This window comes from Megalobrama amblycephala, linkage group LG18 (genome assembly GCF_018812025.1).
Source record: "Megalobrama amblycephala isolate DHTTF-2021 linkage group LG18, ASM1881202v1, whole genome shotgun sequence".
Lineage (NCBI taxonomy): Eukaryota > Metazoa > Chordata > Actinopteri > Cypriniformes > Xenocyprididae > Megalobrama > Megalobrama amblycephala.
The window spans coordinates 16,828,719-16,856,188 of record NC_063061.1 but is presented as its reverse complement, the minus strand read 5'-3'; the positions used below and the strand labels follow the sequence as shown (position 1 = coordinate 16,856,188).

The window sequence follows — 27,470 nt, the reverse complement described above, 5'->3', positions numbered from 1 at the left end:
CATTTACTTGTCTGGAGAAAAAAAATGGATTTGTGTGTGTGTGTTGTAAATATAATTTCTGAAACAAGTGACATTCTGATCAGTGTTTTATCAGCAGTTTTGTTATTTGGGGCATTTTATTAACCTTTATAAAGGGCACCCCCCCCCCCAATCTAATTAAATTTATGTTTCATCTTTTATTTCAAATTCTTACATTTGATAAATTAAAATAATAAGATATTATAGGGCTGTTACCAAATTAAATAATTTACACTGAAAAAAAAAAAATGCATTCAATAATGTTATGGGACCCACTTTATATTAAGTGGCCTTAACTACTATGTACTTACATTTAAATTACTCATTTGATACAATGCACTTATTGTGTACATACATGTTTTTACATTGTACTTATATTTTAAAAACACCTGCATGTAATTACATCTGTAATTAATTTCTGTAATTACATTTATAATTACACTGTTGACCCATCCCTTAACCCTTACCCCTACCCTTAAACCTACCCATACCACCAAAGCGTTCCCTAACCTTACCCGTACCCCACCTCAATAGCTGAAAATGTGTTTTGCAATTCAATATGAACCCAATAAGTACATTGTACTTATTTTTTGATGTAAGTACATAGTAGTTAAGGCCACTTAATATAAAGTGGGACCATGTTATGAGATTCTTTAAATATTTTTGAATAAACAATTAAGAAATGTTGGTGGGAAATTTATAATTACCTTGAAATTAAACCGCCAGTAGATGGCGGCAAGTGACCGTCTTAATGAGTGAGCCACTGAGTCATTTATTCAAACGATTCATTCAAAAGGATGAATCAAGAATGAAGCAGTTGTTTATGATTGGACCATTGAATCTTCACTCAACCGATTCGTTCAAAACGCTGAATCATTCAAAACGGCTGATTGTAGCTCCGAGATGCGCTGGTTCTCCTTTGTTTGGAACTATTTTCGCTGCTACAATAGAACAAAAAACAGGCAATACTGCTCCCAAAACGTAAGTAATTAATATTAACTACTTGTTTATTGAACTGTTTTATGAAATTAGTGGCAATTTCAACCGAGGTGATATTCAGGAATTCAGCACTTCCTGTGATGCTTAACTTTATCATATGTCGTAAATAGCAAGCTATAAAAACCCCACATATTGAATGTGGGGTTTTTATGGCATATTTTATTGCAACATGATAACTGAGTTTATTTTTGTGAGCAGAACTCATTTGTTTTGAATTCTCCTCAAGAGGTTAGTGCGCCTCAACAGCGCAATATCACTGCCAATACATTAGGCTACTAGTATCCACTATCAATCGCCACTTAAGATAGATTAATCATTCTCGCGTTTTGGTTGTTATTGACATCTTAATCAAGCTACTTATCCGGTCAGGCAATTAAAATTCTCTTGCACTTTAAAAAATCCACTTGTCCCACAGTCCCGGGTAAGCGTATGTCGAGCCCTCGTAAGCCTGTGTGCCCATCCTCATCTCCGGACGGCCCCCGTCCAATTTAACCCCTGCTTAGGATGCTTTTGTAGACTGTCAGAGTCAGAGAATCACCAATTGCTGTTTACATTAATTGCCTGTCACAGTTTACATTAATGTTTAAATGAAATAAATTACATTAAAATTCAAAGTAATTACTTTGGTAATCTTAAATACTGTGTGGATGTAACGTTAACTGTAATTTGATTACCACCCATTTAAAATATAACTGTAATTAAATACAGTTACTCAAATTTTGTATTTTAAATACGTAACTAAGTTGCATGTATTTCGTTACTCCCCAACCCTGACTAGAACACATATTCAAAAACTCGAAAACATTGGAGGATGCGGGCATCGATCCCGCTACCTCTCGCATGCTAAGCGAGCGCTCTACCATTTGAGCTAATCCCCCTCCGTAGGAAGCGTGTCGTGCTGCCACAAATAAAACACCCCTTGACCAGTTTCACTCATATTAGTTTCAAGATCTGTGTTCGATACATTTTTTATAAAGAATACAATTCGTGATTAATTAGTAAACAGATGATCGAACAAACCAAATCAACAGATAATAATACGTTCTGAATAAATACATTTTATTAATTTCACTTCCGGTAAGGATGAGCCAGTCAAAATAAAAGCTATAATAAAATGTATATTTTCAAAGGCGCCTCTCATGTGAATTCACTCGTTACGGCGTACTTCGGCGCTCTTTATAACATATAATGCCTCAGCATTTCTTTTTTTTATTCACAGCACATGGGACTAATTTTATTATTCAGTACCACACGAACAAGAGGTTTTACAGTCACATAACGTAAACTGCCAAAAAAAAAAAAAAGTCACATAAATTTCAGTGTTTTTAAAATTATTACGTTTTCCGTGCTTTTTGGGTTTAGTTTGTTCGAAAAAATGTATGTATAATTTATAAAAATGTAAGAACTGTGGTTTGAAAAGTGTCCATTTGTTTTTATGTTATTTTCTAAATAAAGTAAATAATTGTTCTTTACATTCCAAAAGTAACATGGCATTACATGAGACAACACCAGGAAGAAACTTTCATGAACTGAATTTAGGAAGCAGAAGAAAAAATAACAATACGAAACTGACATCATCATATTCATTTATTATAAACTGCACGTCATTCAATTACATTTAAATATCTTCAAGTTCTTAAGTATTTTCTATATATATATATATATATATATATATATATATATATATATATATATATATATATATGATACTTCAAATATGGATATGCCAGCGCAAAATGCTGGTCAAAATGATAGACTTTTATAAATTCAGCAATGCACATGTGACTTAACTACATTGGGCTTCTGCAGACCTTAGAGCAAAATGATTGTTGGAAAATTCACACCGGATATGCACATTTACATTTGATAGCCAGACACTTGTCATGCCAAAGGAGCAATAGAAAACAGTCCAGTCATGACAAAATGGCGAGCGGAGTTGGAAGTGAGTATTGCTCTCTTACATTTTCATCACACACATGCATGTACGTCCTGCACGGGGCAGAGGACAGATTATAATTGATGCATGTCAAGCGCGCGTGCATAATGGATGCAGCGGTGCGCGTGCCGCGATTAGGTGTTGCGGGATTTGACACGCAGAAGTCATTGATTACAATGACGCTCATTGGCCGAATCACTGAACACTTTACCAAAATGACACATTTATGACTGCATCAGACTAGCTACATCACATTTAACATAAGGAATGTGAGACGCCGATGATGCTTCGACCATCTAAAATGGCCCCGTTATTAGTTGTCAAACTGCCCACCCATTCATCATCTCGCAGCGTAGCACGTACAGATGTGCTTAAATGCTGTTTACAACTGAAATGCATTTTTTCTCATTATTATCTGCCTTTTTATTCTTTGTACAGAACATAAGTTGCTGTTGGGCCCAACAGAGCCATGGTCAATTAGGGAAAAGCTGTGCCTCGCCTCCTCTGTCATGAAGAGTGGAGACCAAAACTGGTGATTTTTACATTTATATTATTGCTTTAATTCAGAGGTTCTCAACCTTTTTGACTCCAAGGTCCCCCATTGACCACAAAAAAATATTCAAAGACCCCATTACTAAGGATATAAATGAATCACAATTTCTACTCGATAAAATTGTTTAGAGCTTGCTATTACTAAAATGTAAATTCATTACAAATAAACATTTAAAAAATAATGTAACGTTATATATTTATAAAACAGTTATTCACGATAAAACACGGATATGACTGCAAAGGTTCTGTGTATCACTACACAACACCCTTAGCAACCACTCTTAGCAACGTAAAGTTAAACTGTTTGTTCTCAGTTGTCTCAAACTAGAAGAGTATTGTGAGAAAGAGATCGATTGAGCGAGTTTATTACCTGCATTCAGATTTAGCATTTTCCTTCAGGTCAGTCCTATGTTCATAATAAAAAATCTGTTTAAATGTCCGTCTTTTCAATGTAAAAGTCTTTGCTACTGACTGACACACTCATAAAGACAGTCTTTGTCGCCATCTAATGGCGTAATAATGTAGCTTCTGTTGCTGTTCACGGTCAGGGACTATTTTTTTTCCAGCGGAATGAAGGCTTTTAGTGAAAGTTTACTTCATGAAGTTGCACTGATACATATTTTTGTCGTTAATATTTGTATTGTGTGGTAACCGTTTTATAAAAGCAATAAGGTACTCGAAGCTAGTGCTGTAGGTGCGTTCAAGTCCTCCTAGGAAGTTCGTATTTACGAGGTGGGAAGTCGTGTTTATGACAGTAGGTGCGTTCAAGTCACTTTCGTCGGAGTAAGATGGCAGTGTGCCTTCTCTTAATTAATTACAAAAAAATAAAGCACTTCTACTTATAGAAAAAGAAGAACAAAGAATGTGCATCAGCTTTATTATGTTTTGAATTAATTTATGAAGCCACTGTAAACTTTACCATATTTTGTGCAGGCAGTTAGCTCACTTCGTTGTAAATAGAAAAGCCGGACAATGTCACTGCCAAATAATATTGTGGTATTCGTATTCCGCCATGTTTCTAGGTGCGTTCACGAGATTCTAGCTTGTAAAAAGCGTTCAACGTCCTCGTAGAGCTCGTAAAGTACAGCTTGTAAGCTGGGAGTTTTCTGAAAGCTCCCAGATGTACCACCTGACCGCTGTAGATTCATTTAGGCGTTGATAGTGGTGCCATGGAAAATTCCCAGTCCAAGGACCAAAAGGACATGAACAGCTCCGAATATAACGTCACGTGTTGTTATCTCAAGATTCCAGTAAGTACGAGGTGACGTGAACGCAGCATCTCACTGACACGCCCCCATCTCGTACAGATCGGGGCAGTACAGACACTCCCGAACTTCCCACTCGTATTTACGACATTGTGGTGGCGTTCATGTACGTTCAGCTCGTAAATACGATCTTTCCGACATGACTTGAACGCACCATTAGTCACCATACAGCAAAGCCTCTCGTACCTTATTGCTTAGGCTACTTATATAAACATTAGGTCGAGAAATCCCACTTTTAAATTAGGCTACCTCATATATCCATGTTTTTAAGACTGTGGAATTCCTGGTTCTTCAAAGAATGGGTGATTTAAAATAAGAAATCTCTTGATTTTTAGTTGCTTTGGCTCATTTCAACGCCTGCTTTGTTCCAAAAAGTTTATAGTTTAAAGTCATTTTAAAAATGTAAGAAATTTAATTCGCAAAGAGTATGGTATTTTCCTAATAAAACAAATAATGCATAATGGATTGTTCTTTAAGGAAATAGGTTCAGTTACTTAAACGTCAACTTATTCTTTTTCAGTTAAATAATTATAAATGAATAATAAAAAAAAAATAACATTTTTGTTGATGCAAAAACTTGAGAACATGAGATCCAGGCAGTCCAGCAATGATTATGTCAGAGATTAAATTTGAATAAGGAATAACAAATTTATTTATTAAAAATTATAGAGACAAACAAATTCATTAAGTAATTAATAGTTAATAATGCAATTTAGAGTATTGTAAAATCCAGAGTATTGTATTTAACAGATGAATATCAGAATATACAGAATGGAAGAACAATAATTAAGACATTTGCAGAAGGAGAAGAGAAGAAGCAGAAGAGCAGATAAAAGCAAAACTATCAACGACTCAGTCCATTTTATACAATAAGCATAGGGTAATTTACATCCCACTCAAACTTATGTTTTGTTCTAATCAGAAAAGGTCAAATGGATTTACCCATTATGTCATAGACTGAATAGATGAAAAATACATGAAAATAGGTATAGGGGTTGTTTTAACCCCCCTTAATTGAATTTTGCAAATCTTACATTATCACATGTCAGCTGAATTAATAACAGACATATTTTGATCAAGTTCAAATGAGCAACTAATTCTGAAAACATCACTTCTGCAGTACTTGGCAAACGTCCAGTATCTAACCACAAACGTGTCAACATGACCTGTCACATTGAAACACTTGAAGAACAACTAGATAAAAAAGTTTGAAGACAAACCTTAAGTTGGCTTGAAAAAGCCGGTCCAGAAAGTTTGAAATAGTTTTAAATGTTTGAAGTTTGAAAGTTTAAGTTTTATTTGATATAGATAGATAGATAGATAGATAGATAGATAGAGTCAGGGTACTCGGGGTGGTTGCTAGGGTGTTGATATGTGGTTGCTAGGGTACTCGGGGTGGTTGCTAGGGTGTTGCTATGTGGTTGCTAAGGTATTCGAGGTGGTTGCTAAGGTGTTGCTATGCGGTTGCTAAGGTACTCGGGGTGGTTGCTAAGGTGTTGCTATGCGGTTGCTAGGGTACTCGGGGTGGTTGCTAGGGTGTTGCTATGCGGTTGCTAGGGTTCTCAGGGTGGTTGCTATAGTGTTGCTAAGGTGTTCTGGGTGGTTGCTAGGGTGTTGCTATGTGGTCGCTAAGGTACTCTGGTGGTTGCTAGGGTGTTGCTAGGGTGTTGCTAGGGTACTCGGGGTGGTTGCTATGGTGTTGCTACGCGGTTGCTAGGGCACTCGGGGTGGTTGCTAAGGTGTTGCTACGCGGTTGCTAGGGTACTCGGGGTGGTTGCTAAGGTGTTGCTTTGAGGTTGCTAATGTACCTGGGCTGGTTGCTAGGATGATGCCAGAGTGATTTGTGTGGTTGCTATGCGGTTGCCATGGTGTTCTGGGTGGTTGCTATGAGAGTTGATCATAGATAGATAGATAGATTTAGTTTGATGATAGATAGATAGATAGATAGATAGATAGATAGATAGATAGATAGATGAGTTAATGAGTTTGAATGAGTTTCAATGGATTAGAAATAGTACATAGAATGACATTTGAGTCTAATTGAGTTTTTGAGTCTAATGGGCTTCCGTAGTTTAAATTTGAATTTTGACTGTTGGATTTTGAAAGTCTTGCCTCATTTGAACATTCCGTCAATGAAAGTCAATGGGATTTTTCCAAGCTTGCTAACAGTCATTTTTAGGAAAACCGTAAGTCCGATCAGTTAGAAAAGATATAGCAACTCGAGTCAGAGCAGTCTGAAGGTCTGACCCGTGTTTGGAGTTAGAGTCTAAAAATTTAGTCTCAGAAAAAAATAGCATAACAATATGTTGGCTTTTTCAAGCCAACTTAATTAAATATAGCAAGCATACATACTCTTAAATATAAAAGAAGAATAACCATAAAGGATACAATAAAGAGTAAATACTTGAAAATATGATGACGATTAATATGGAGTAGGAGTAGGGAATATATGAAATCAAAAGTCATATTGATAAATCATAAGCCATAAATGATTAACATAAATATGAATAAAATGCATGAATATGAATATTGACCATTTTGGATCCACCAATAGTAATGTGTTTTTGTACAATGGTTATTTTAGGGTGTCTGTGAGCCGAGCCATTAAGCCATTTGCAGAACCTGGACGCCCTCCTGACTGGTTCTCTCAGAAGGTATTGGGGAAGCTGTAAAACAATCCAATGCCATATAGGAAACTTAAAGGAATAGCTCACCTAAAAATTAAAATTCCGTTGTTTCATTCTAAACCTGTATGACATTTTTCTTGTATGGAACAGAAAATTACTTTTGAAGAAAGCTGCTCTCGCATACAATGAAAGTGGATGGTGACAAAAAAGCAGCATAAAAGCATCACAAATTCCAAGTCTTCCAATGCTTTGTAATTTTTTGGGTAAACTATTCCTTTAAAGATCAATTAATAAGACTCTTACAACACACACACTCTTTATTCTTTTCCTCACTGTTTCACAGCATTGTGCATCACAATACTCTGAGCTCCTGGAGACAACTGAGGCGCCAAAGTGAGTCCACTTCCTGTTCATTTGCGTTCCAACACTCACTCCATTGCTGACAGCAGTTAGCGGTGAGCGTATGTGTGTGCATGTTCACAGGAGAAAGCGAGGCGAAAAAGGGGAGGTGGTTGAGACGGTGGAGGATGTGATCGTTCGCAGGTTGACGGCGGAGAGGATAGAGGAGTTGAAGCGATTGATCAAGGACACACAAGAGAAGCACAGGTACCAAATGTTCACATGTTTACCTGAACCGTTTCCTACTGTCGACTGACTGTAACTCTATTACTGTCCCTTTAGGAAACTGAAGAGAGAAACTGAACTCATCCAGGCAGGTCATCTAGACTCCAAACTTGAGGAGTTATGGGAAGAAATTACACGGTAGGAATCATTATACCAGCTGTATCCATCGTCAACACTATCTGCTATAAATATACCACATTTAAAGGAATAGTTCCCAGCTAAATTGTCATTTAAACCATTTATCAGCTGTTTTGTTTTTTTAAGGATCCTATCATAGATCTTTTTCATACAACAGTTCATAGTTACAATCATTATGTTCCTCCCACAAAGTTACCATATGACTTCAGAAGACATGTGATATAGTTATTTTAAAGGGGTCATGAATTGCATTGTTTTATTGTTTTAGAATGTTTCCTGTGGTGCACTTATACTGTTAGTATGATTTTTACATCATAAATTGTCATAATTTAGTCAATTTTCCTACCCTGATTTTAGCCCTTTTATTTGAACGCTCTGTTTGGAGGGGCGTGTCTGCTGTGAGACTTCAGTGTTAACGTCCACTGCGGTGATTGGCTTACAAATTTGCATATGAAATAGCCAAGTATTACTCTCTCTTTTAGCACGTTTTTACGTATTACAGCTCTCAAGGTTAACTAATTGTGTAAAGTGTTGATTATATTTGGATCTATGGCATTATATTTAGATTGTGGCATGAAAGGTTGCAACGACAAGCATGTAGCCAATCATTGATATGTTGTTGAGTGCATGAATGCAGCGATCTCGTCATTGTAACTCGATATCTGCACACTAACGAATGCTTTCATTACTAACAGTGCAAACACACTGTAAATAATTTTGGCACGAGTCACTGATAAACTCGTGCTGTTTGATTGACAGCTCCAGTGATTGCAAAGGGAGCGTTCTTTGATCGCTTTCTATATATAATTTAATCACAGTTTAAATTACAGATTATTTTCATCCTACTAAGAGAAACAATGTGAAGTTGACCGTTAAGTCATCACTGGTTTGATTTACTGACACATAGACAAAGAACATCGGACTGTACATGAATCATTACATATCAAAAATCACTGGTCACAGATCAAGCATTAGAATTAACACGATTACTTACATGTTGTCGCATTACTGTCAAGTCCATATCATAAAAGTGTTTGCAAAGCCTGCTTTAAAATTGCGACTGATTTACCAAAGAATCCACAGTGAAATGTACCACATAAAAAATAAATAATGCTCAACTGAGACATTCACGTTGTTGAAAATAAATAAATTAACCACATTCCTAGCATTAGGATCCTTTGGAAGGTGTTATTTTAGTCCAGTGAGTGATCCTGTGCTCTTCTCTCTTCCTCATGTCACTAACGCCAGTAGGCGGGGCTAGAGTGGTAATGATGTAGAAGTAGGTGTTGATCCTTTTCTGCAGAGGCGGTCTTTCATCTACCTATAGATAGGCACATTCCAGGACGAGTCGTTCGCTGGGCTTGGTAACATTAAAAGCTGTTTTTGGACTAACAAGGAAGTTTTCAGCTCTGAATCTTACAGGATATTCTTATAGTATGATGACCTCTTATATATCAAAAGCTCATGGAAAATGTGATTTCTCAGTTCATGACCCCATTTAATATTATTTATATACTATTATAGTATTTAATAATCTTTTGAGTTGGCTTTTATTTTTATGTTTTCTGTTTTCATTTCAAGTTTTAGTGAGTTTGTTATGCACTTTTGTAATTTCAATTTTTTGAAAGTTTTTGTATTATATATATATATATATATACAATCAAACCAAAAATATATTTACTAGTGAATGCAGGACACTATAGTTCATTTTTGTAAATGAGGATAGCAAAATAAAATAAACTGTGACATATTATACCCAAAAATTCTTCATACAGTGGACTACCAGTAAATTTGATAAAAATTTGGAACCAAAAATTATTCAGACACTTTGACTTGACCATGTTTTGCTTAAGTGTTATCTGACATAATTAAGATAATTTTTTTCTGACACAGTTTAACTCTGAGATCTTGTCATATTTTATTACCATTTTTTTAAACTATAGTGAATAAACTGTATTAATGAATGAAATGTTCAAGGTGTCTGATTTTTTTTTTTTGGTTTGACTGTATATATATATATATATATATATATATATATATATATACAATGTATTATTTATCATTTTGTGCTATTAAAAAAATCCATTTAGCTTTAAAAAAATCAGTTTTAGTAATTGTAGTACTTCAACTTAAATTTATTTATTTCACTTAGTTGCCAATGCAACATTTCTAATTTTCATTTAGGTTAAATGATTAGTCCACTTTTAAATAAACTTTTCCTGATAATTTATAATTATAATTTACCCCCATGTCATCCAAAATGTCCATGTCTTTCTTTCTTCAGTCGAAAAGAAATTAAAGTTTTTGATGAAAACATTCCAGGATTATTCTCCTTATAGTGGACTTCAATGGGCACCAAACAGTTGAAGGTCAAAATTAGTTTCACTGCAGCTTCAAATTGTTCAACACGTTCCCAGATGAGAAATAAGGGTCTTTTCTAGTGAAACCATCGCTCATTTTCTGAAAAAAATTGAAAATTATATAAGTTTTAACCAGAAATGCTCATCTTGAACTAGCTCTCTTCTTCTCCTCTATTAGAATTCCGGCAGTGTAGACGCTGCTAAGCGTATTACTGCCCTCCACAGGTCAATGTTTGAACTAATTTTTATATGCAATATGCTAGTTCAATAGTATATAACAATTAGTTCAAACTTTGGCCTGTGGAGGGCAGTATTACGCTTAATAGTGTCTACACTGCTGGAATTCTAATAGAGGAGAAGAAGAAGAGAGCTTGTTCAAGATGAGCATTTAAGGTTAAAACTTATATAATTTTCAATTTTTTTCAGAAAATGAGCGATGGTTTCACTAGATAAGACCCTTATTTCTCATCTGGGATCGTGTTGAACAATTTGAAGCTGCAGTGAAACTAATTTTGACCTTCAACTGTTTGGTGCCCATTGAAGTCTACTATATGGAGAAAAATCCTGGAATGTTTTCATCAAAAACTTTAATTTCTTTTCAACTGAAAAAAGAAAGACATGGACATCTTGGATGACATGGGGGTGAGTAAATTATCAGGAAAAGTTTATTTAAAAGTGGACTAATCCTTTAAGTTTGAGTTTTTCAGTTATATTTTATTTTAGCTTTATTTCAGTTACTGAAAGCAGTTTTTAATAGTTTTATAACAGATTCTCCTTTAAAAATTCCATAAGTTTACAACAATATGTTGGGTAAATCAGAGATATTTCATTCTGATGATCAAAACCCTTTAAGTGAATGTTTGTTGGTTTAGTGATTTAAATTCTGGATCTTCATTAGGAGCAGAAAACAAGAGGAAGAAGAAGCTGAGGTGAAAAGAAAGGCCACAGATGCAGCATACAAGGGTACTAAAGAAAGCCCACAACATGTTATTAGAATAGTCATTTTCACATTTGTTTGTCTGTTTTGTGTGGTCTTATTGTCTTGATTACGTTGTTTAATAAAGTAATTAATGCATATTATAGCATTTATTGCATAAATGGGCAAAACTGCAATTCTATTTGATTCTATATTCGAAACAGTCATTCATAAATGCTTCATAGTAAGAGCTGTTTATCTTTTCTTTTCAGCCAGGCAGGCAGTGAAGAACACTCCTAAACGTGTGCCCAGTGTGACTGTGCGCTCCCCATCTGGGGCCTGCTCTCCAAGCATGGATTTTCCTATCGGAGATTCATCTGAAGATCATAGTACCACTGTGAGTTTTTTTTTCCATTATTCTTTTCAAATAGTGTCATTTCATTTTAATCTGTCATTTACAATCATTCCTCCCCGGTGCAGGGGGCAGGATCATCAGTGTTTGTACCGCTGACGGAGCTGCCAGGTCCTGGAGTGGTAGAGGCGAGTTTGGGGTCGCTGCTGGATGAATCAACACAGAAGAAGCTTTTGGGTCAGAAAATCACACCGCCGCCTTCCCCTCTCCTGTCAGAACTGCTGAAGAAAGGCAGTCTCCTGCCCACCAGCCCCAGACTGGTCAGAATTCTTCACACATACACACACACACACACACACACATCACAGAAGAATTGTGGTAACATCTCCAAGACGCTTGAAAGACCCCACCTGCAAAGCAAACAGTTTTAGGCACTTGTATAAAAATGCTGTAAAGTGAGGATGCTTTCAAAAATAATGTCATAAATAGATTTATCAATTAACTTCTATTAACTAAATCAAATCAATAATTGGTGTGACCACCCTTTACGTAGTTTTTCAGGTAGCTTTGCATGTAGGCTTGTTGCTACAGTTCTTCTGGATTTAGTCTGTCTCAGTTTTTTCTGTTTCTTTATGTAATCACAGACAAATTCGATGATGTTGAGATCTCTGTGATCTCCTTGTGCAAACAAAAATCTCACTGGATTATTACAATTAATGGCAAAATAAATGTTTGGAAATGTAAACTGATATTTCCTACTGACACACTACAGCAAAAGATACACATAACTGGCTTAAAGGGTTAGTTCACCCAAAAATGAAAATTCTGTCATTAATTACTCACCCTCATGTTGTTCCACACTTGTAAGACCTTCGTTCACCTTCGGAACACAAATTAAGATATTTTTGATGAAATCCGATGGCTCAGTGAGGCCTGCACTGCCAGCAAGACAGTTAACACTTTCAATGCCCAGAAAGCTACTAACTAAAAACAGATTTAATATCAAACTGCCAAAGTCACGTGATTTCAGTAAACGAGGCTTCATTACGTCATAAGTGTTTTCGCTCCAAACCACTGATTCGAAACAAAAGATTCGTAAAGCTTCGAAGCTTCACGAAACAGTGTTTTGAAATTACCCTTCACTAGATATTGTTTAATAAAGTCGTTATTTTGTTTTTTTGGTGGACAAAAAGTATTCTCGTCACTTCATAACATTAAGGTTGAACCACTGTAGTCACATGAACTGTTTTAAATATGTCTTTATTACCTTTCTGGGCATCTGAAAGTGTTAATTGTCTTGCTGGCAATGCAGGCCTCACTGAGCCATCGGATTTTATCAAAAATATCTTAATTTGTGTTCTGAAGATGAACGAAGGTCTTACAGGTGTGGAACGACATGAAGGTGAGTAATTAATTACAGATTATTCATTTTTGGGTGAACAATAAAAAATAAAAACAGGATTCCCAATAAGGTTCCCGCAATTCTGAAAAACCTGAAAATATCAGGGAATGTCAACAGTGAAATTTTCAGGACTGAAAAATTATGGAAAAATGAAAAGATCATGGAAAGCAAGCAAATTTCCTCACGTACTGTTTGCTTAATATAAATCATAATCATTAATATATATATATAAGGAAAAATCCTTATCTGGCAAATGACTGGAAATGTCATGGAAAAATCATGGAAATTCATTGGTCAGAAAGTGAGGGAACCCTGTAAAAGTGGCACAGCTATCTCTTCCATGTAAATCTGAGTAGTATTATTTGGACTGTTAGGACTGTTATAGCTTGTTTCCAACCACGGTACGGTACAGTACAGTACAGTATGCAATTTTTGCCATTTCTATTGTCAGAAGTCGTGAACGGTACCCTAATTCTGAACCGTACCAGACTACTTTTTTGGGACCCTTCCGTTGGGGTACCTAGCACAATAGTACCAATAGTACCCGAACCAAAAGGGTGGAGCTACACTCACTGTAGAATTTTGATTGGTTGACAGAAAATCGTCACTTGGCGTGCTACAAGGTGAATAACAACACAATACCGCCGCAACACGATGTGTATTTTTCAACTGTTTTTCCTTGTAGCCTTCAGCCTTTGCTCAAACAAAGCTGCTGTATGTCCTCCATTGTTGTTTACTGTCACTTTCTACTTCACACGAGAATGATGGCAGTCGCTACTTTCCGGCATACACCACGCCTAACAAGTGGTGGTGAAAACGCAAGCCGGATCAGGGTTTACCATCCCGAATCATACTGTACTGTACTGTACTGAACTGAACTGAATCGTACCGTTCTGTGGAAACGAGCCATTAGATTCTTTCTTATTGTTTAGAAAAGGTTTTTTTGAATCAAAGGCTTTTAAAAGATGGCAATTTACTGAAAATCCTTATTGCAGGCAGTTGAGGGAGAATCTCCGTCTAGTCAACTTACAGGAAGTCACGATAATCAGATGATGACTTCTTCACTACCTGCCTCTCAAGCAGCTACAGGTATGGATTCAAACACACTTATCTGTGCACTGAGTCTAGCAGTGCAACATTTTAGCATCTGGGCTGTAGAAGCAAAGTGACTAATTCTGTATCAGCAGCATCTTTGCATTTTAGTCTTTGTGTATTAGTCATGATATGGGTATCTCTTCCAGCTTAACGCCAGCCTGCTCTCTCTGTGCACTGTGTGTGTGTGTGTGGGTATGTCGATCCATTTGTACACGTGTCTCAGGTGCTCCGACACTGTCTCGTCTGCTGGAAGCTGGCCCCGCCCAATTTCCCTCTCAGCTGAGCTCATTGGCCACTGCAGACTCCACCCCCAGTGCTGCCACCTCAGCAGTAGACACAGCTGCCTCACTCAGCACAGGTCTCTCATAGATGCTGTCTTATCCTTCTCCAGTCTTTACTTCATATCTGATGTATTAACTCTTTATTTTGGACCTTTGTTCGACTGTCTCTTTTTTGTCTGGTGTGTTGGAACTAGAGACCTGCGTGGGATGGATTTTTTAGTCCCACTCCTGTTTGATTCTGTTCTGCTTTCACAAACATATGTTACCTTCTCCCGCTCCCAATCACAACATTCATGTTTTGTTCCACTCCCTCCAGTAAATGCTCACAGGTAAAAATATATTTTTTCTGCACGTCCATGAAATTTCCATAAAATAGTTTCAAGTTACGTGTTGCCTAGCCACAACTACATCCCAGCATAAACGCTCCCGATAAATTATTTGTTATTAAAGCATCTACGTTCACAAACCACTGTTAATTTTAACAGAGAAGCAAGCATAGGCTAATGCATGCGTGATTTGGCATGGCATAAAGCACGCAAAAAGCACTCCCTTTCTAATCAAAAAAATTTGTCATTCATCTTAGTTAATCGAGATCTCACAAAGTTCCGTTATAATCAATGAAGCTGTCTACACTACAAAATGAATCATTATTTATATTGTGTCTACACTTCATTTGTTATGATGAGAGGATTGGCGAGCATGCAGAATCCAGCACTGAACAAAAACACCTGATTGGTCACTCCGTTCAAGAAATCAACAGATATGTTTGGGATTGGCTACAATGCTTAACACCACAAAAACACGTTGTAAATAGAAACTTCTGACACTCTCCAGAGTGCAAACACAAAAACGCACTGGATCGCTTGCAAAACCGTTTCGTCACTATGCTATTATTACAGAGAAAACTGATCCCTGGTTTTTGTTGCTTTTGTGCAATAGATGAATAAAAATAGATTTGTTTTTAGACATTTTATTTTTAGATATTTCTGTTTTGTGGGAGTCATTTTATTCTCCCTCAACCCACACACACGAGTGTCTTACCGCTCGCACTCTCCCATCAAATCTTGTCCTGTGCCGCACTCTGCTGCATTGGGGGGTCCCGCGGTAGTCCCACGGGAGTGCAGGTCTCAAGTTGGAACACAAATCTCTACCTGATATGAATGTCTAAAGCTTTTAGTTGGTTTGATATGTGTGTAATACTTTAAACAGGAGGTGATGGAGCCCCAAGTGCTTCAGTGGATAATAAGGAGGCAGTTTTAGGGGAGGAGGACCTGGTGACTGTGTCCTATATGGCAGAAGAGCTGGACTTAGAGACTGTTGGGGACATCATAGCCATTATTGAGGAGAAGGTAACTCAGACATATATACAAATATATTACATATATTTGTATATAAATACTAGGGCTGGGCGATATATCGCATGCGATTGTCACGCGCATTTCGTCAGTAAAGCCGGTTCCCTTATTACCACGAAATCGCCATCACCTGCTTTCAAATGGAGCGGCATTTAATAGACAGAGCCGTAGATCACTGACAAGCTACGCAATATCGCGTTCATTATCGCAGATGAATCACCTTCGATATTGCGTAGCTTGTCAGTGATCTACGGCTCTGTCTATTAAATGCCGCTCCATTTGAAAGCAGGTGATGGCAATTTAGCGGTAATCAGGGAACCGGCTTTACTGACGAAATGTGCGTGACAATCGCATGCGATATATCGCCCAGCCCTAATAAATACATTTATATCATGGTCTGTCCGAATACTCGATTCTGATTGGCTGGAAGGTGTGCATTAAAACTGTTTAATGCACAGGTAGTTTAATCACCATTCTATATTAATGCGCAGTTTTCATTAAAGGGGTGGTTCACTGTTTTTTTTCTAGGCTTGATTGTGTTTATGGTGCACAGTTTAACATGTCTTAATGTTTCGTTTTTTAAAAAAATGACGTATTTTTCATATATTTTACCTTTATTCTACACTGCTGTTTCCCTTCTCCTAAAAACACTCTATTAAGTTCCTGGTTCTATGAAGCCCCTCCCTCACAAATACGCAATGGGCTCAGATTGGTTGGCTGGCCCAGTGTATTGTGATTCGCTGTCCGGAAATGCCACGCCCCTTACCATTATGGGCAAAAGTGGCACGTGCTTCGGTGGAAATGTAAATAATGGTGTCAATATTGCCATATCAATTTGAGCCTGAATCAGAGCAGTAATGATGAAGAGGGTCAAGCAAAATCTCTGCAAGCACAGCTTTTAAAGGACGTTTATGAATTGTAAGTATTTTTGTTTGTATTTGTGTCAAAGTGTTTAGATATGCTGTCACTTGTAAATGTCACTGCTGTTTATGTTAGCTTTCAATATACAGTGTTATCCTGATTAAACCTTTACTGTAGCATTTTTGTAAAGGTATTGTTTAATTTATAACATGAACGAGCATGTGGGTAAACAACATAAAAGCCGTAATGAAACAATGCTGTACACTGATAACAGAAACGCCAACAGAAGTTTGCTGGTGTGATTACATGGAAGTTTGTTGGTGTTTATTGGAGAAGTATGAAATAGAATTTAGCCAACTGGCTAGCGAAGCCAAACCATGTTGGTTTTTGTTTACGTCCCAGAAACTATATAACTTTATAAACAATAAAACATACTTAAAGGTTGGGGCCCATAAACAGCAGCTTCGGCTTTTAAAGTGGGAACTGCTTCATCTTTCAGTAATAGCCTTTGTGCAAATCCAGCATTGAACTCTCTGGAAGATTCTGTAAGCTGTCTTCCATAAAATGTGCAGCACAGACAGCTAAATTAGCATTATAATTGTCAGGAATAGAATTAAACATAATTTTTAACATTGTTCCCGAAGTCCAGCGTCCTTAGGAAGCCCAAACACAGAAAACTTGTATGCAGGCGACATGGCAGTGTTTATGTTAATTGCAGGGTTTATGATGTCACCAACCCGGGAAGAAGCTCGTTGTTGTCCAGATTGGTCGCAATTGTAGGCATTAAACTGCCATAACTTTAAAAGACAATATCTACGTTTGCATTGAACTTTCAGCGCTGTAACTTTGCAGATACTGTTTATGCTCAAGCAGCAATTTTACACACTAATTAAAAATTTTTAAAAAAGTGAAATCGCAATAAACCACCCCTTTAAAGCGCATGCACAGATTCGCACACAGAGATCGGAGATCTCATTGCGCACACAAAATCATTCAGCAGCACAGAAACTTGATATCAACGCTGCTCTGTGGCTTTTATTAACAAAACAGCTTTGCTACTGAATCACATTATATTTCTCAGAAACGAGGGGGTAAAATTCCTGTTTTTAAAGTTAAAGGGTTAGTTCACCCAAAAATGAAATTTCTGCCATTATGAATTTGTAAAAATAAATGAGAAATTAATCATTTATAAGACAAAATCAGGTATATCGAGGTTCAATATACCATTTGAACAAGGAAAACAGTATATTTAAGAGAAAGCTACAAATTGTTTTGAGTTTACATCGTTGACATTGCAAAAATACAAAATTAGCCTGTAAACCATTGAAGCTTGTGTTTTACCACTCAAGTCTTCTGACTTTTCCTGCATAGTCCAACAGAAAATCATTGTCAACCTTTGTTCACATAGGGTGACGAGAATGCCGAGGCGCTGGATGCTGCAGCAGTGGAGGCAGCTCTGTCTCTGTGTGAGGACACGGGTCACGCCCTGTCAGGTACCTGGGAGCCAAACCCCTTCAGGCCCATTGGCCCTGAGCCCTCCAGCACTTCAGAGGACTTAGACCCACATTCCCTGCATCTCTCGGAGGGGAAGAGAGACAGTTCTGACACGTGTGGATCCAGCAGTGGCTGCGCACAGGGGTACCCAACACCCTCCACCACTGTCCCCTCTGTTCCTCAAAACCCTGCTCCGAAAGCAGATACCCACAGACCAGAGCACACAGATGAGGCCCAGCATGGGCGGCCAGAATCACTGCATGCTGTAATCAAAAGTGAGGCTAACGAATGGACACGATCTCAATCAGGTACTCCATGTTTTGCGTTTACACTACGGCAAATTAGTTAAATGATTTGACATTGTTGAAACTTAAAGGATTAGTCCACTTTTAAATAAACTTTTCCTGATAATTTACTCACCCCCATGTCATCCAAGATGTTCATGTCTTTCTTTCGTCAGTCGAAAATAAATTAATGTTTTTGATGAAAACATTCCAGGATTTTTCTATATATAGTTGATTTCAATGGCTACCAACAGGTTGAAGGTCAAAATTGCAGTTTCAGTGCAGCTTCAAATGGCTTTAAATGATACTAGACGAGGAATAAGGGTCTTATCTAGCGAAACGATTGGTCATTTTTGAAAAAAATACAACCGTTTATGCTTTATAAACACAAAATATTGCCTTGAATACTTCCCGTTTCCAAATTCTTCAAAACACTTACGCTGAATGTCCTACGCCTTCCCTATTCTACTTACAGAACGAATGCGGCGCCAGTTTCGTTTTTTTCTGTAAGTAGAATAGGGAAGGCGTAGGACATACAGCGTAAGTGTTTTGAAGAACACAGCGTAAGTGTTTTGAAGAATGCGGAAACGGGAAGTACATTCAAGGTGATAATTTATGTTTACAAAGCATAAACGGTTGTATTTTTTTCGAAAATGACCGATCGTTTCGCTAGATAAGACCCTTATTCCTCGTCTAGTATCGTTTAAAGCCCTTTGAAGCTGCAATGAAACTGCAATTTGGACCTTCAACCTGTTGGTAGCCATTGAAATCCACTATATACGTTGAAATCCACTATATATAGTATGTACCAGTTATATACCAGTTAATGTAATGCTGCTGACACAATCTGCATTGTAAAAAGCGCTATATAAATAAAGGTGACTTGACTTGACTATATGGAGAAAAATCCTGGAATGTTTTCCTCAAACACATTAATTGCTTTTCGACTGACGAAAGAAAGACATGAACATCTTGGATGACATGGGGTGAGTAAATTATCAGGAAAAGTTTATTTAAAAGTGGACTAATCCTTTAATGGGTCAATATCATTATGCTATTTTTTTATATTTTTAAAAATGCCATTCATACACTACTGTTCAAAATTTTATGGTAAGATTTTTTTTAATTAATACTTTTATTCAGCAAGCAGAGATGCATAAAAGTGACAGTAAAGACATTTATAATGTTAAAAAAGATTTCTATAAAATAAATAAATACTTTTCTGTTCATCAAATCCTGAATCCAGTTTTCACAAAAACTGTTTATAATAATAATAAATGTTTCTTGAGCAGCAAATCAGCATATTAGAATGATTTCTGAAGGATCATGTGACACTGAAGACTGGAGTAATGATGCTGAAAATTCAGCTTTGCATCACAGGAAAAAATTACATTTTAAAATACATTAAAATAGAAAACTAATAATATTTTAGAATATTACTATTTTTACTGTATTATTGATAAAATAAATGTAGCTTTGGTGAGTATAAAAAATATTACAGACTCCTAACATTTGAATGATAAATATGAATACACATTTTCTGAGATGAATTTGTTCAAATTCATACATTTTTGGGGCATAAAGTCAAAGTAAGGCAGTGTCATGTTGTCCAAATATCGTTATGGAAAAAAAACGTATTAAATGAAAATTCTTGTAAAGAAATCCTTAGTTTGGCCTAATCATTTATAAGTATTTCTTAGAAAAAGCAAGTTAGGAGCTTTGTTAAAATTGATTTGCCAAATCAAGGTCATGTGGTGCAACCAGTATGCAAAATAAATAAATAATCAAGAAATTATATCATAGACCCTTATGACTGCGTGTCAAAGTCAGTAATTTAATCTTTTTATGAAAAGGCAAGGTTAGTTCAGGTTGTAAAATGTCAAGTGGTGTGACCCCCCAAAAACTTGATGAAACGTGAAAAATGGTTTCAATGGTAACATTTATCATTACATTTAAACATTTTTTTAACCCATACATTTTATCAGACCACTATGAGTACATTTCTAAAAACATGCGTTTTAAAGCAAAATTTTAAAATATTTTCCCTCTTTTATTTTGGAAATTCTTATTTGTCACTGACCCCAGCTGCATGTGACACACAAACACCCCCTGGAAACAGGATTTTGGTAAGAACTAACAGATGTTCCGTTTTCTTCCAGATACACAGTCAGAAGATGACCCGGTGATAAAACAGCACTCAAAGGTGTGACTGTTTGCATACGCTAACACATAATGTACCAGCCACGAGTATACATACACCCGGAAACCATTAACTCTGCCCTTTTTAGTATTTTTAACACTCCTCGTTAACAGGAAGTGAAAGAGGAGGAGGAAGCCGTGAGTGATGCAGAGGAGGGCAGTGTGTCGGAGATAAAAGCCGGTTTAGAAGGGGATGGAGCTGAGGATTGTGGGGGAGAGGAGGATGGAGACGGCATTTATCTCTCTGAGCCAGAGGGGGAGACAGAGTTGGACCCTCCGGCCAGCGAGAGCGAGGACGGCTACAGCATGCATACGGCATCCTCTTCCGTACAGCTACACACAACTGCAGACTCCATTCCCAGCAGCCCTGCCTCCTCACAGTTGTATGTATACATAATGAAGCTTTCACACCAAGTCTGATTGTTTGACATAGAAAAACATGTCATGTACAATATAACTTTAAAGTGAAATAAGTGAGCCACTTTAGATCAAATCCCAAACATTGTGATAATACATCGTTTTATTAACTCAGGTTGATTTTTCCAAATTTTTCAGATTTAATTTTTGCTATAATTATTTTGTATTAAATTAACCCTAGGTTTCACAGACATGCTTAAAAGGGTTAGTTCACCCAAAAATAAAAAAAATATATAGTTTACTCACACTCAAGCCATCCTAGGTGTATATGACTTTCTTTTTCAGTCAAACACAATCAGAGTTAAATTAAAAAATATTCTGTCTCTGGCTTTTAATGGGAGTGAATAGTAACCAAGATTTCGAAGCCCAAATAAGCACATCCACCCATCATAAAAGTAATCCAAATGGCGATGTGTTTTTCTAAGAAAAATATCAATATTTATAACTTTATCGACTATTATCACTAGCTTCTGTGAATGGCCGCCTGTGGACCCGGGCCCATATGCATGGGAGGTGAATGCTCTAACAAGGAGGCTATAAACTGCAGTCTTTAGGCTAAAGAGGCTAAAGACCTGTAGTCTTTAGTATGTATGTTATTATTCACTCCCATTATAAAGCTTGGAAGAGCCAGAATATATTTTAATGTAACTCAGATTGTGTTTGACTGAAAGAAGAAAGTCATATACACCTAGGATGGCTTGAGAGTGAATAAATTAGGGGATAATTTTCATTTTTGGGTGAATTAACCTTTTAAGCCTAGTCTCAGACTAAAATACATGTTTAAGCTGTTTTAAAGGATGTTTACTTCAGATTTAAAATTTCCTGATAATTTACTCACCCCAAGTCATCCAAGATGTTCATGTCTTTCTTTCTTCAGTCAAAGAAATTAAGGTTTTTGAGGAAAACATTCCAGGATTTTTCTCCATGTTGTGGACTTCAATAGGATTCAACAGATTGAAGGTCCAAATTACAGTTTCAGTGCAGCTTCAAAGGGCTCTACACGATCCCAACCGAGGAATAAGGGTCTTGTCAAGCGAAACCATTGGTTATTTTCTAAAAAAAAAAAAAAAAAAAGATATACTTTTTAACCACAAATGCTCATGTTGCACTGCTCTGCGATGCGCCACACATTATGTAATCACGTTGGAAAGGTCACGCATGACGTAGGAGGAAGTACCGTGATAAGGCAAAAAACTTAATATTTTCTCCTCCAACTTCAAAATCGTCCAACATCGTTGTTTTACCTTTTTTTTTGTAAAGAGCATGTGACTTGGTCTTTGCACGTTCGCTTTGTAGACACTGGATCGGTACTTTTGCCTACGTCACACGTGACCTTTCGAACGTGATTACGTAATGCGTGGCGCAGAGCAGTGCAAGATGAGCATTTGTGGTTAAAAAGTATATAATTTATTTTTTTTAGAAAATGACCGATCGTTTCACTAGACAAGACCCTTATTCCTCGTCTGGGATCATGTAGAGCCCTTTGAAGCTGCACTGAAACTACAATTTGGACCTTCAACTCATTGTACCCTGTTGAAGTCCACAATATGGAGAAAAATCCTGGAATGTTTTCCTCAAAAACCTTAATTTCTTTTCGACTGAAGAAAGAAAGACATTAACATCTTGGATGACATGGGGTGAGTAAATTATCAGGAAATTTTAAGTCTTAATTGAACTAATCCTTTAACTGAAAGCAACTTGTAAACATGTTAAAATAAAACATGTTTAATTTAATAAAATAAATAAAATCAAACTCTGTAAATAGTTCTGATGATTTTGATTATACTTAAAAATGATTTAATACTTTTTGGTGAATTGATATAAACAAGCCTGCTTTAATATGTGTTCAATTAATCGACATGCTATTATTACATAATGCCCTCTTCCTCATCCTCCACAGCTCTATCTGCAGTGAAGATCAAGAAGCGATTCAGGCTCAGAAGATCTGGAAAAAAGCCATTATGCTGGTGTGGCGAGCAGCAGCCAATCACAGGCGAGAGTCTTCATTACATTGTTCCAAATCCCCGCCCCTTTTATCTGACTCATTAGCTCTCTGCAGGCAGAATGAACTGAGTGATAATTAGTCATTTTGAACAGGTATGCAAATGTCTTCCTGCAACCGGTGACAGATGACATCGCCCCTGGTTACCACAGTATTGTGCACAGGTGAGAGCAAATTGTTGAAAGTAAATTTAAAGGTTTTTGCAGTTAGAGGAACATCTTCTTATCAGGAAGAATCCAATTGTCCTTGATGTTTTTTTGAGAGAAATGTTGAAGGCACAATGAAAATAAATTCCAAAATGTAATTTAAATAGCTTTGCCACAATTCCGGGTTCTTAGGCCAATGGATCTGTCCACTATCAAGAAGAACATCGAGAACGGGCTGATCCGCACCACAGCCGAGTTCCAGCGTGACATCATGCTGATGTTCCAGAATGCAGTGATGTACAACAGCTCAGACCATGATGTGTTCCACATGGCCGTGGAGATGCAGAGAGACGTTCTGGAGCAGATCCAGCAATTTCTGGCCACACAGTTGATCATGCAGACCTCGGAATCGGGCATCAGTGCCAAGAGCCTGCGCGGGAGAGAGGCCAACCGCAAGCAGGATCCCAATGACAAGGTGCGGCGATTTATATGTAGCAGCACTTCTGCACATAAGAAGATTCTGGATCACTAATGTTAGTCCACATGAATACACTATATTGCCAAAAGTATTGTGACACCCCTCCAAATCATTGAATTCAGGTGTTCCAATCACTTCCATGGCCACAGCTGTATAAAATCAAGCACCTAGGCATGCAGACTGCTTCTACAAACATTTGTGAAATAATGGGTTGCTCTCAGGAGCTCAGTGAATTCAAGCGAGGTACCGTGATAGGTTGCCACCTGTGCAATAAGTCCATTCGTGAAATTTCCTCACTACTAAATATCCCACGGTCAGCTGTAAGTGGTATCATAACAAAGTGGAAGCAACTAGGAACAGCAACAAAAATCACAGAGAGGGGTCGGCGCATGCTGAGGCGCACAGTGCGCAGAAGTCTACAACTTTCTGAGTCAATAGCTACAGACCTCCAAACTTCATGTGGCCTTCAGATTAGCTCAAGAACAGTGTGTAGAGAGCTTCATGGAATGGGTTTCCATGGCCGAGCAGCTGCATCCAAGCCTTACATCACCAAGTGCAATGCAAAGTGTCGGATGCAGTGGTGTGAAGCACGCCACCACTGGACTCTAGAGGAGTGGAGACGTGTTCTCTGGAGTGACAAATCACGCTTCTCTGTCTGGCAATCCAATGGATGAGTCTGGGTTTGGCAGTTGCCAGGAGAACTGTACTTGCCTGACTGTATTGTGCCAAGTGTAAAGTTTGGTGGAGGGGGATTATGATGTAGGGTTGTTTTTCAGGGGTTGGGCTTGGCCCCTTAGTTCCAGTGAAAGGAACTCTTAATGCTTCAGCATATCAAGACATTTTGGACAATTTCATGCTCCCAAATTTGTGGGAACAGTTTGGGGATGGCCCCTTCCTGTTCCAACATGACTGCGCGCCAGTGCACAAAGCAAGGTCCATAAAGACATGGATGTGGTGTGGAGGAACTTGACTGGCCTGCAGAGTCCTGACCTCAACCTGATAGAACACCTTTGGGATGAATTAGAGCGGAGACTGCGAGCCAGGCCTTCTCACCAACGTCACTGCCTGACCTCACAAATGTGCTTCAAGAAGAATGGTCAAATATTCCCATAAACACACTCCTAAACCTTGTGGAAAGCCTTCCCAGAAGTGTTGAGGCTGTTAAAGCTGCAAAGGGTGAGCCAACTCCATATTAAACCCTATGGATTAAGAATGGGATGTCATTAAAGTTTATGTGCACGTAAAGACAGGCGTCCCAAAACTTTTGGCAATATAGTGTATATATATACACCACCAGGGTTGGTAAATTATTATCATTATTATTGTTTTTACATTTTTTGAAAAAGTCTCTTATGCTCATCACATCAGCATTTATTTGATCAAAAATACAGCAGCAATTTAAAGTACAATTTAAAATTAACCGTTTCCTATTTTAATATATTTTATAATGAAATTTATTCCTGTGATGAAAAAGCTGAATTTTCAGCATCATTACTCCAGTCTTCAGTGTCACATGATCCTTCAGAAATCATTCTAAAATGCTGTTATGTCTTATAAGACATGTTTTTGAACTATTATAACAGTATTAATTTGTATGAAATAGCCACCTCGTAAAATACTTACAAATTATTGTGAGATCGGGTTGGCAGATCATTGGGCTGATAATACAGTCAAGTGTTAAACACATTAATGAAACCAGCTTCAAGGATTTGTTCACTTTCAAATTAAAATTACCCCAAGCTTTACTCACCCTCAAGCCATCTTCCACCAGACCGCCTTCCTTATTCAGCATACGAAGAAAGTGTAAAACTCTTTAAAGTTCAAAAAGCTTACGCTTCGTCCTACGCCTTCCCTATTCAGCTTACGGAAAAAGTGTAACTGACGCCACAGCTTACACTTTCTTCAAAATAGCCACCTCATAAAATACTTACAAATTACCGTGGGATCAGTTTGACCAATCATAGGGCTGATAATACAGTCAAGTGTTAAACACATTAATGAAACCAGAATTAAACCCATCTTTGTGGTCTTTTTTTTCTTTTTTTTTCTTATGCCGAATTCACCTTTTAACTGCTTTTGCATTTGAGTGTTGCAAAGCACCTTTATTTCTTTCTCTGATGCTGACCTTTGTCCTCTCATAGGACTGTGTTCCCATGGCCTCTCCTGCATTCCTTCTCTCTCTCTTTGTAAGTACCCTGTATGCTCCTTCTTCCCCTTATGATCGCTACTATTCCTACAGAATAACCATAGAGACAATGTAATGGGAAGGAGAAAAAAACAGTAGTAAAAAAAAATCATACTGGTCAATATGGGGACTGAAGGAATTAAAACTCATCTTTTAGATAAAAGAGCCAGTCACTTTTTTTGAGAAATCACCTTTTTGTTTACTAAACAATCTTGTCAGATTTTTTCCCCCAGTTTGACATACATGTAAAAGTAATCTTAAAAAAAAAGGTTGTTAAAAGAGAAAAAAGTGCCTTGCTTTAAAGTGACTTGACAACCGTCACTCAGTGACTCCGTCTGTCTCTGCAGGACGGGGGCACCAGGGGGCGACGCTGCGCTATAGAAGCAGACCTGAAGATGAAGAAATAAGCAGTTGGACTGGCCAGTGGGCGGGTTCCTTTGAAACACTAATAAGTGACTGATTGATGAAGACAGCATAGGACAATCTGTCTGAACCATTTCGCTAACAACCCCCTCCCACACGCTTAAACATAACTTGAATATTCATGAGGGTTTCACTGGTGTGTGGTGTTTGGGATTGTACAATGATAGGACTGCCTCAAAATCTGAGTGTGCATATATGTGTCTGTCTGTATGTAATTGTTGTGAGATGTGTGTTGTGCTGTACTAAATTTGTTTTGTGTACGAATATTGCCTTTACAGGTATTGATGAATGACCGGGAATAAACAAAAGGACGACAACTGAAATTTAAAGGCCTTTTAATGTGTGAACAAGATTACTGATATTTTATCCCCTTTCACTTTCCCCTACAATGCAGTATTCTTGTTCCAAACCAATTACTTTTTTTTTTAAACTTAGAGAGGTCTTAAATAATGTTCACGCTGCTGTCTTCTATGCAGTAACAGTGGATGAGGACCAAGGACTTTCAAGTCATGTAAAAACTTTCATTTGAACAATGTAAGGCTGAACACCGTTACTGACAATCGTCATTTTGGCTGCGTGAGATTCTCCTGTTTTGTTGTTGTTGAACAACCGAAGTGTGAGCTGTTAAAGCTCCGCCCTCTTCTGGAAAGGGGGCTGGGAGCAGCAGCTCATTTGCATTTAAAGGGACACACACAAAAATGGTGTGTTTTTGCTCACACCCAAATAGGGGCAAATTTGACAAGCTATAATAAATGATCTGTGGGGTATTTTGAGCTGAAACTTCACAGACACATTCTGGGGACACCAGAGACTTATATTACATCTTGTGTAAGGGGCATTATAGGTCCCTTTTAAGTCTGAAGCAATACGATTGGTGTGAGAAACACCACTTTAAAACTGAAATTTAAAGTTGCAATGTAATGGAAGTAGAGACAGATCTTTTTCTTCTGTATTGTGACACATCTGAGTGAAACAGGGAGTGGATGTGGTTCTGTGCATTGGTTGTTGCACGGATGGAGGAAGAATGATGTTAAGAAAGGGGCGGGGTTAATGCAAACAAA

The 27,470-nt window shown here is 37.5% G+C and overlaps 2 protein-coding genes and 1 non-coding gene across 4 annotated transcripts in view; 2 read left to right on the top strand and 1 right to left on the bottom strand.

The window, feature by feature from the left end:
* Positions 1–27,470, top strand: part of LOC125252666 (serine/threonine-protein kinase pim-2-like) — a 681,247-nt gene that overhangs the window by 230,636 nt on the left and 423,141 nt on the right. The gene's annotated exons all lie outside the window — the stretch shown is intronic.
* On the top strand, positions 951–26,726 carry brd8a (bromodomain containing 8a). Of its 2 annotated transcripts, none has more exons than XM_048166122.1 (20): positions 951–999; positions 3,392–3,485; positions 7,355–7,424; positions 7,741–7,790; positions 7,881–8,003; positions 8,079–8,159; positions 11,418–11,482; positions 11,708–11,832; positions 11,916–12,107; positions 14,185–14,278; positions 14,508–14,642; positions 15,775–15,914; positions 18,190–18,583; positions 20,719–20,762; positions 20,873–21,141; positions 23,076–23,168; positions 23,273–23,341; positions 23,516–23,798; positions 25,943–25,987; positions 26,334–26,726. In XM_048166122.1, exons 2-20 carry the CDS (start codon positions 3,463–3,465, stop codon positions 26,391–26,393), a joined length of 2,355 nt encoding a protein of 784 aa, XP_048022079.1. In that variant the 5' UTR covers positions 951–999; positions 3,392–3,462; the 3' UTR covers positions 26,394–26,726. The 2 variants fall into 2 exon arrangements, with proteins under 2 accessions (XP_048022079.1, XP_048022078.1); XM_048166121.1 differs by lacking the exon at positions 951–999 and adding an exon at positions 2,796–2,959.
* Positions 1,823–1,895, bottom strand: trnaa-agc. The gene has a single exon. It is a non-coding gene; the product is annotated as a tRNA-Ala (tRNA).

Excerpts from the sequence above, each read along its gene's own strand:
- brd8a (XM_048166121.1), top strand. Across the intron at positions 3,486-7,354 it reads AAGAGTGGAGACCAAAACTG|GGTGTCTGTGAGCCGAGCCA; the intron begins GTGATTTTTACA and ends TGGTTATTTTAG. Across the intron at positions 8,004-8,078 it reads GACACACAAGAGAAGCACAG|GAAACTGAAGAGAGAAACTG; the intron begins GTACCAAATGTT and ends CTGTCCCTTTAG.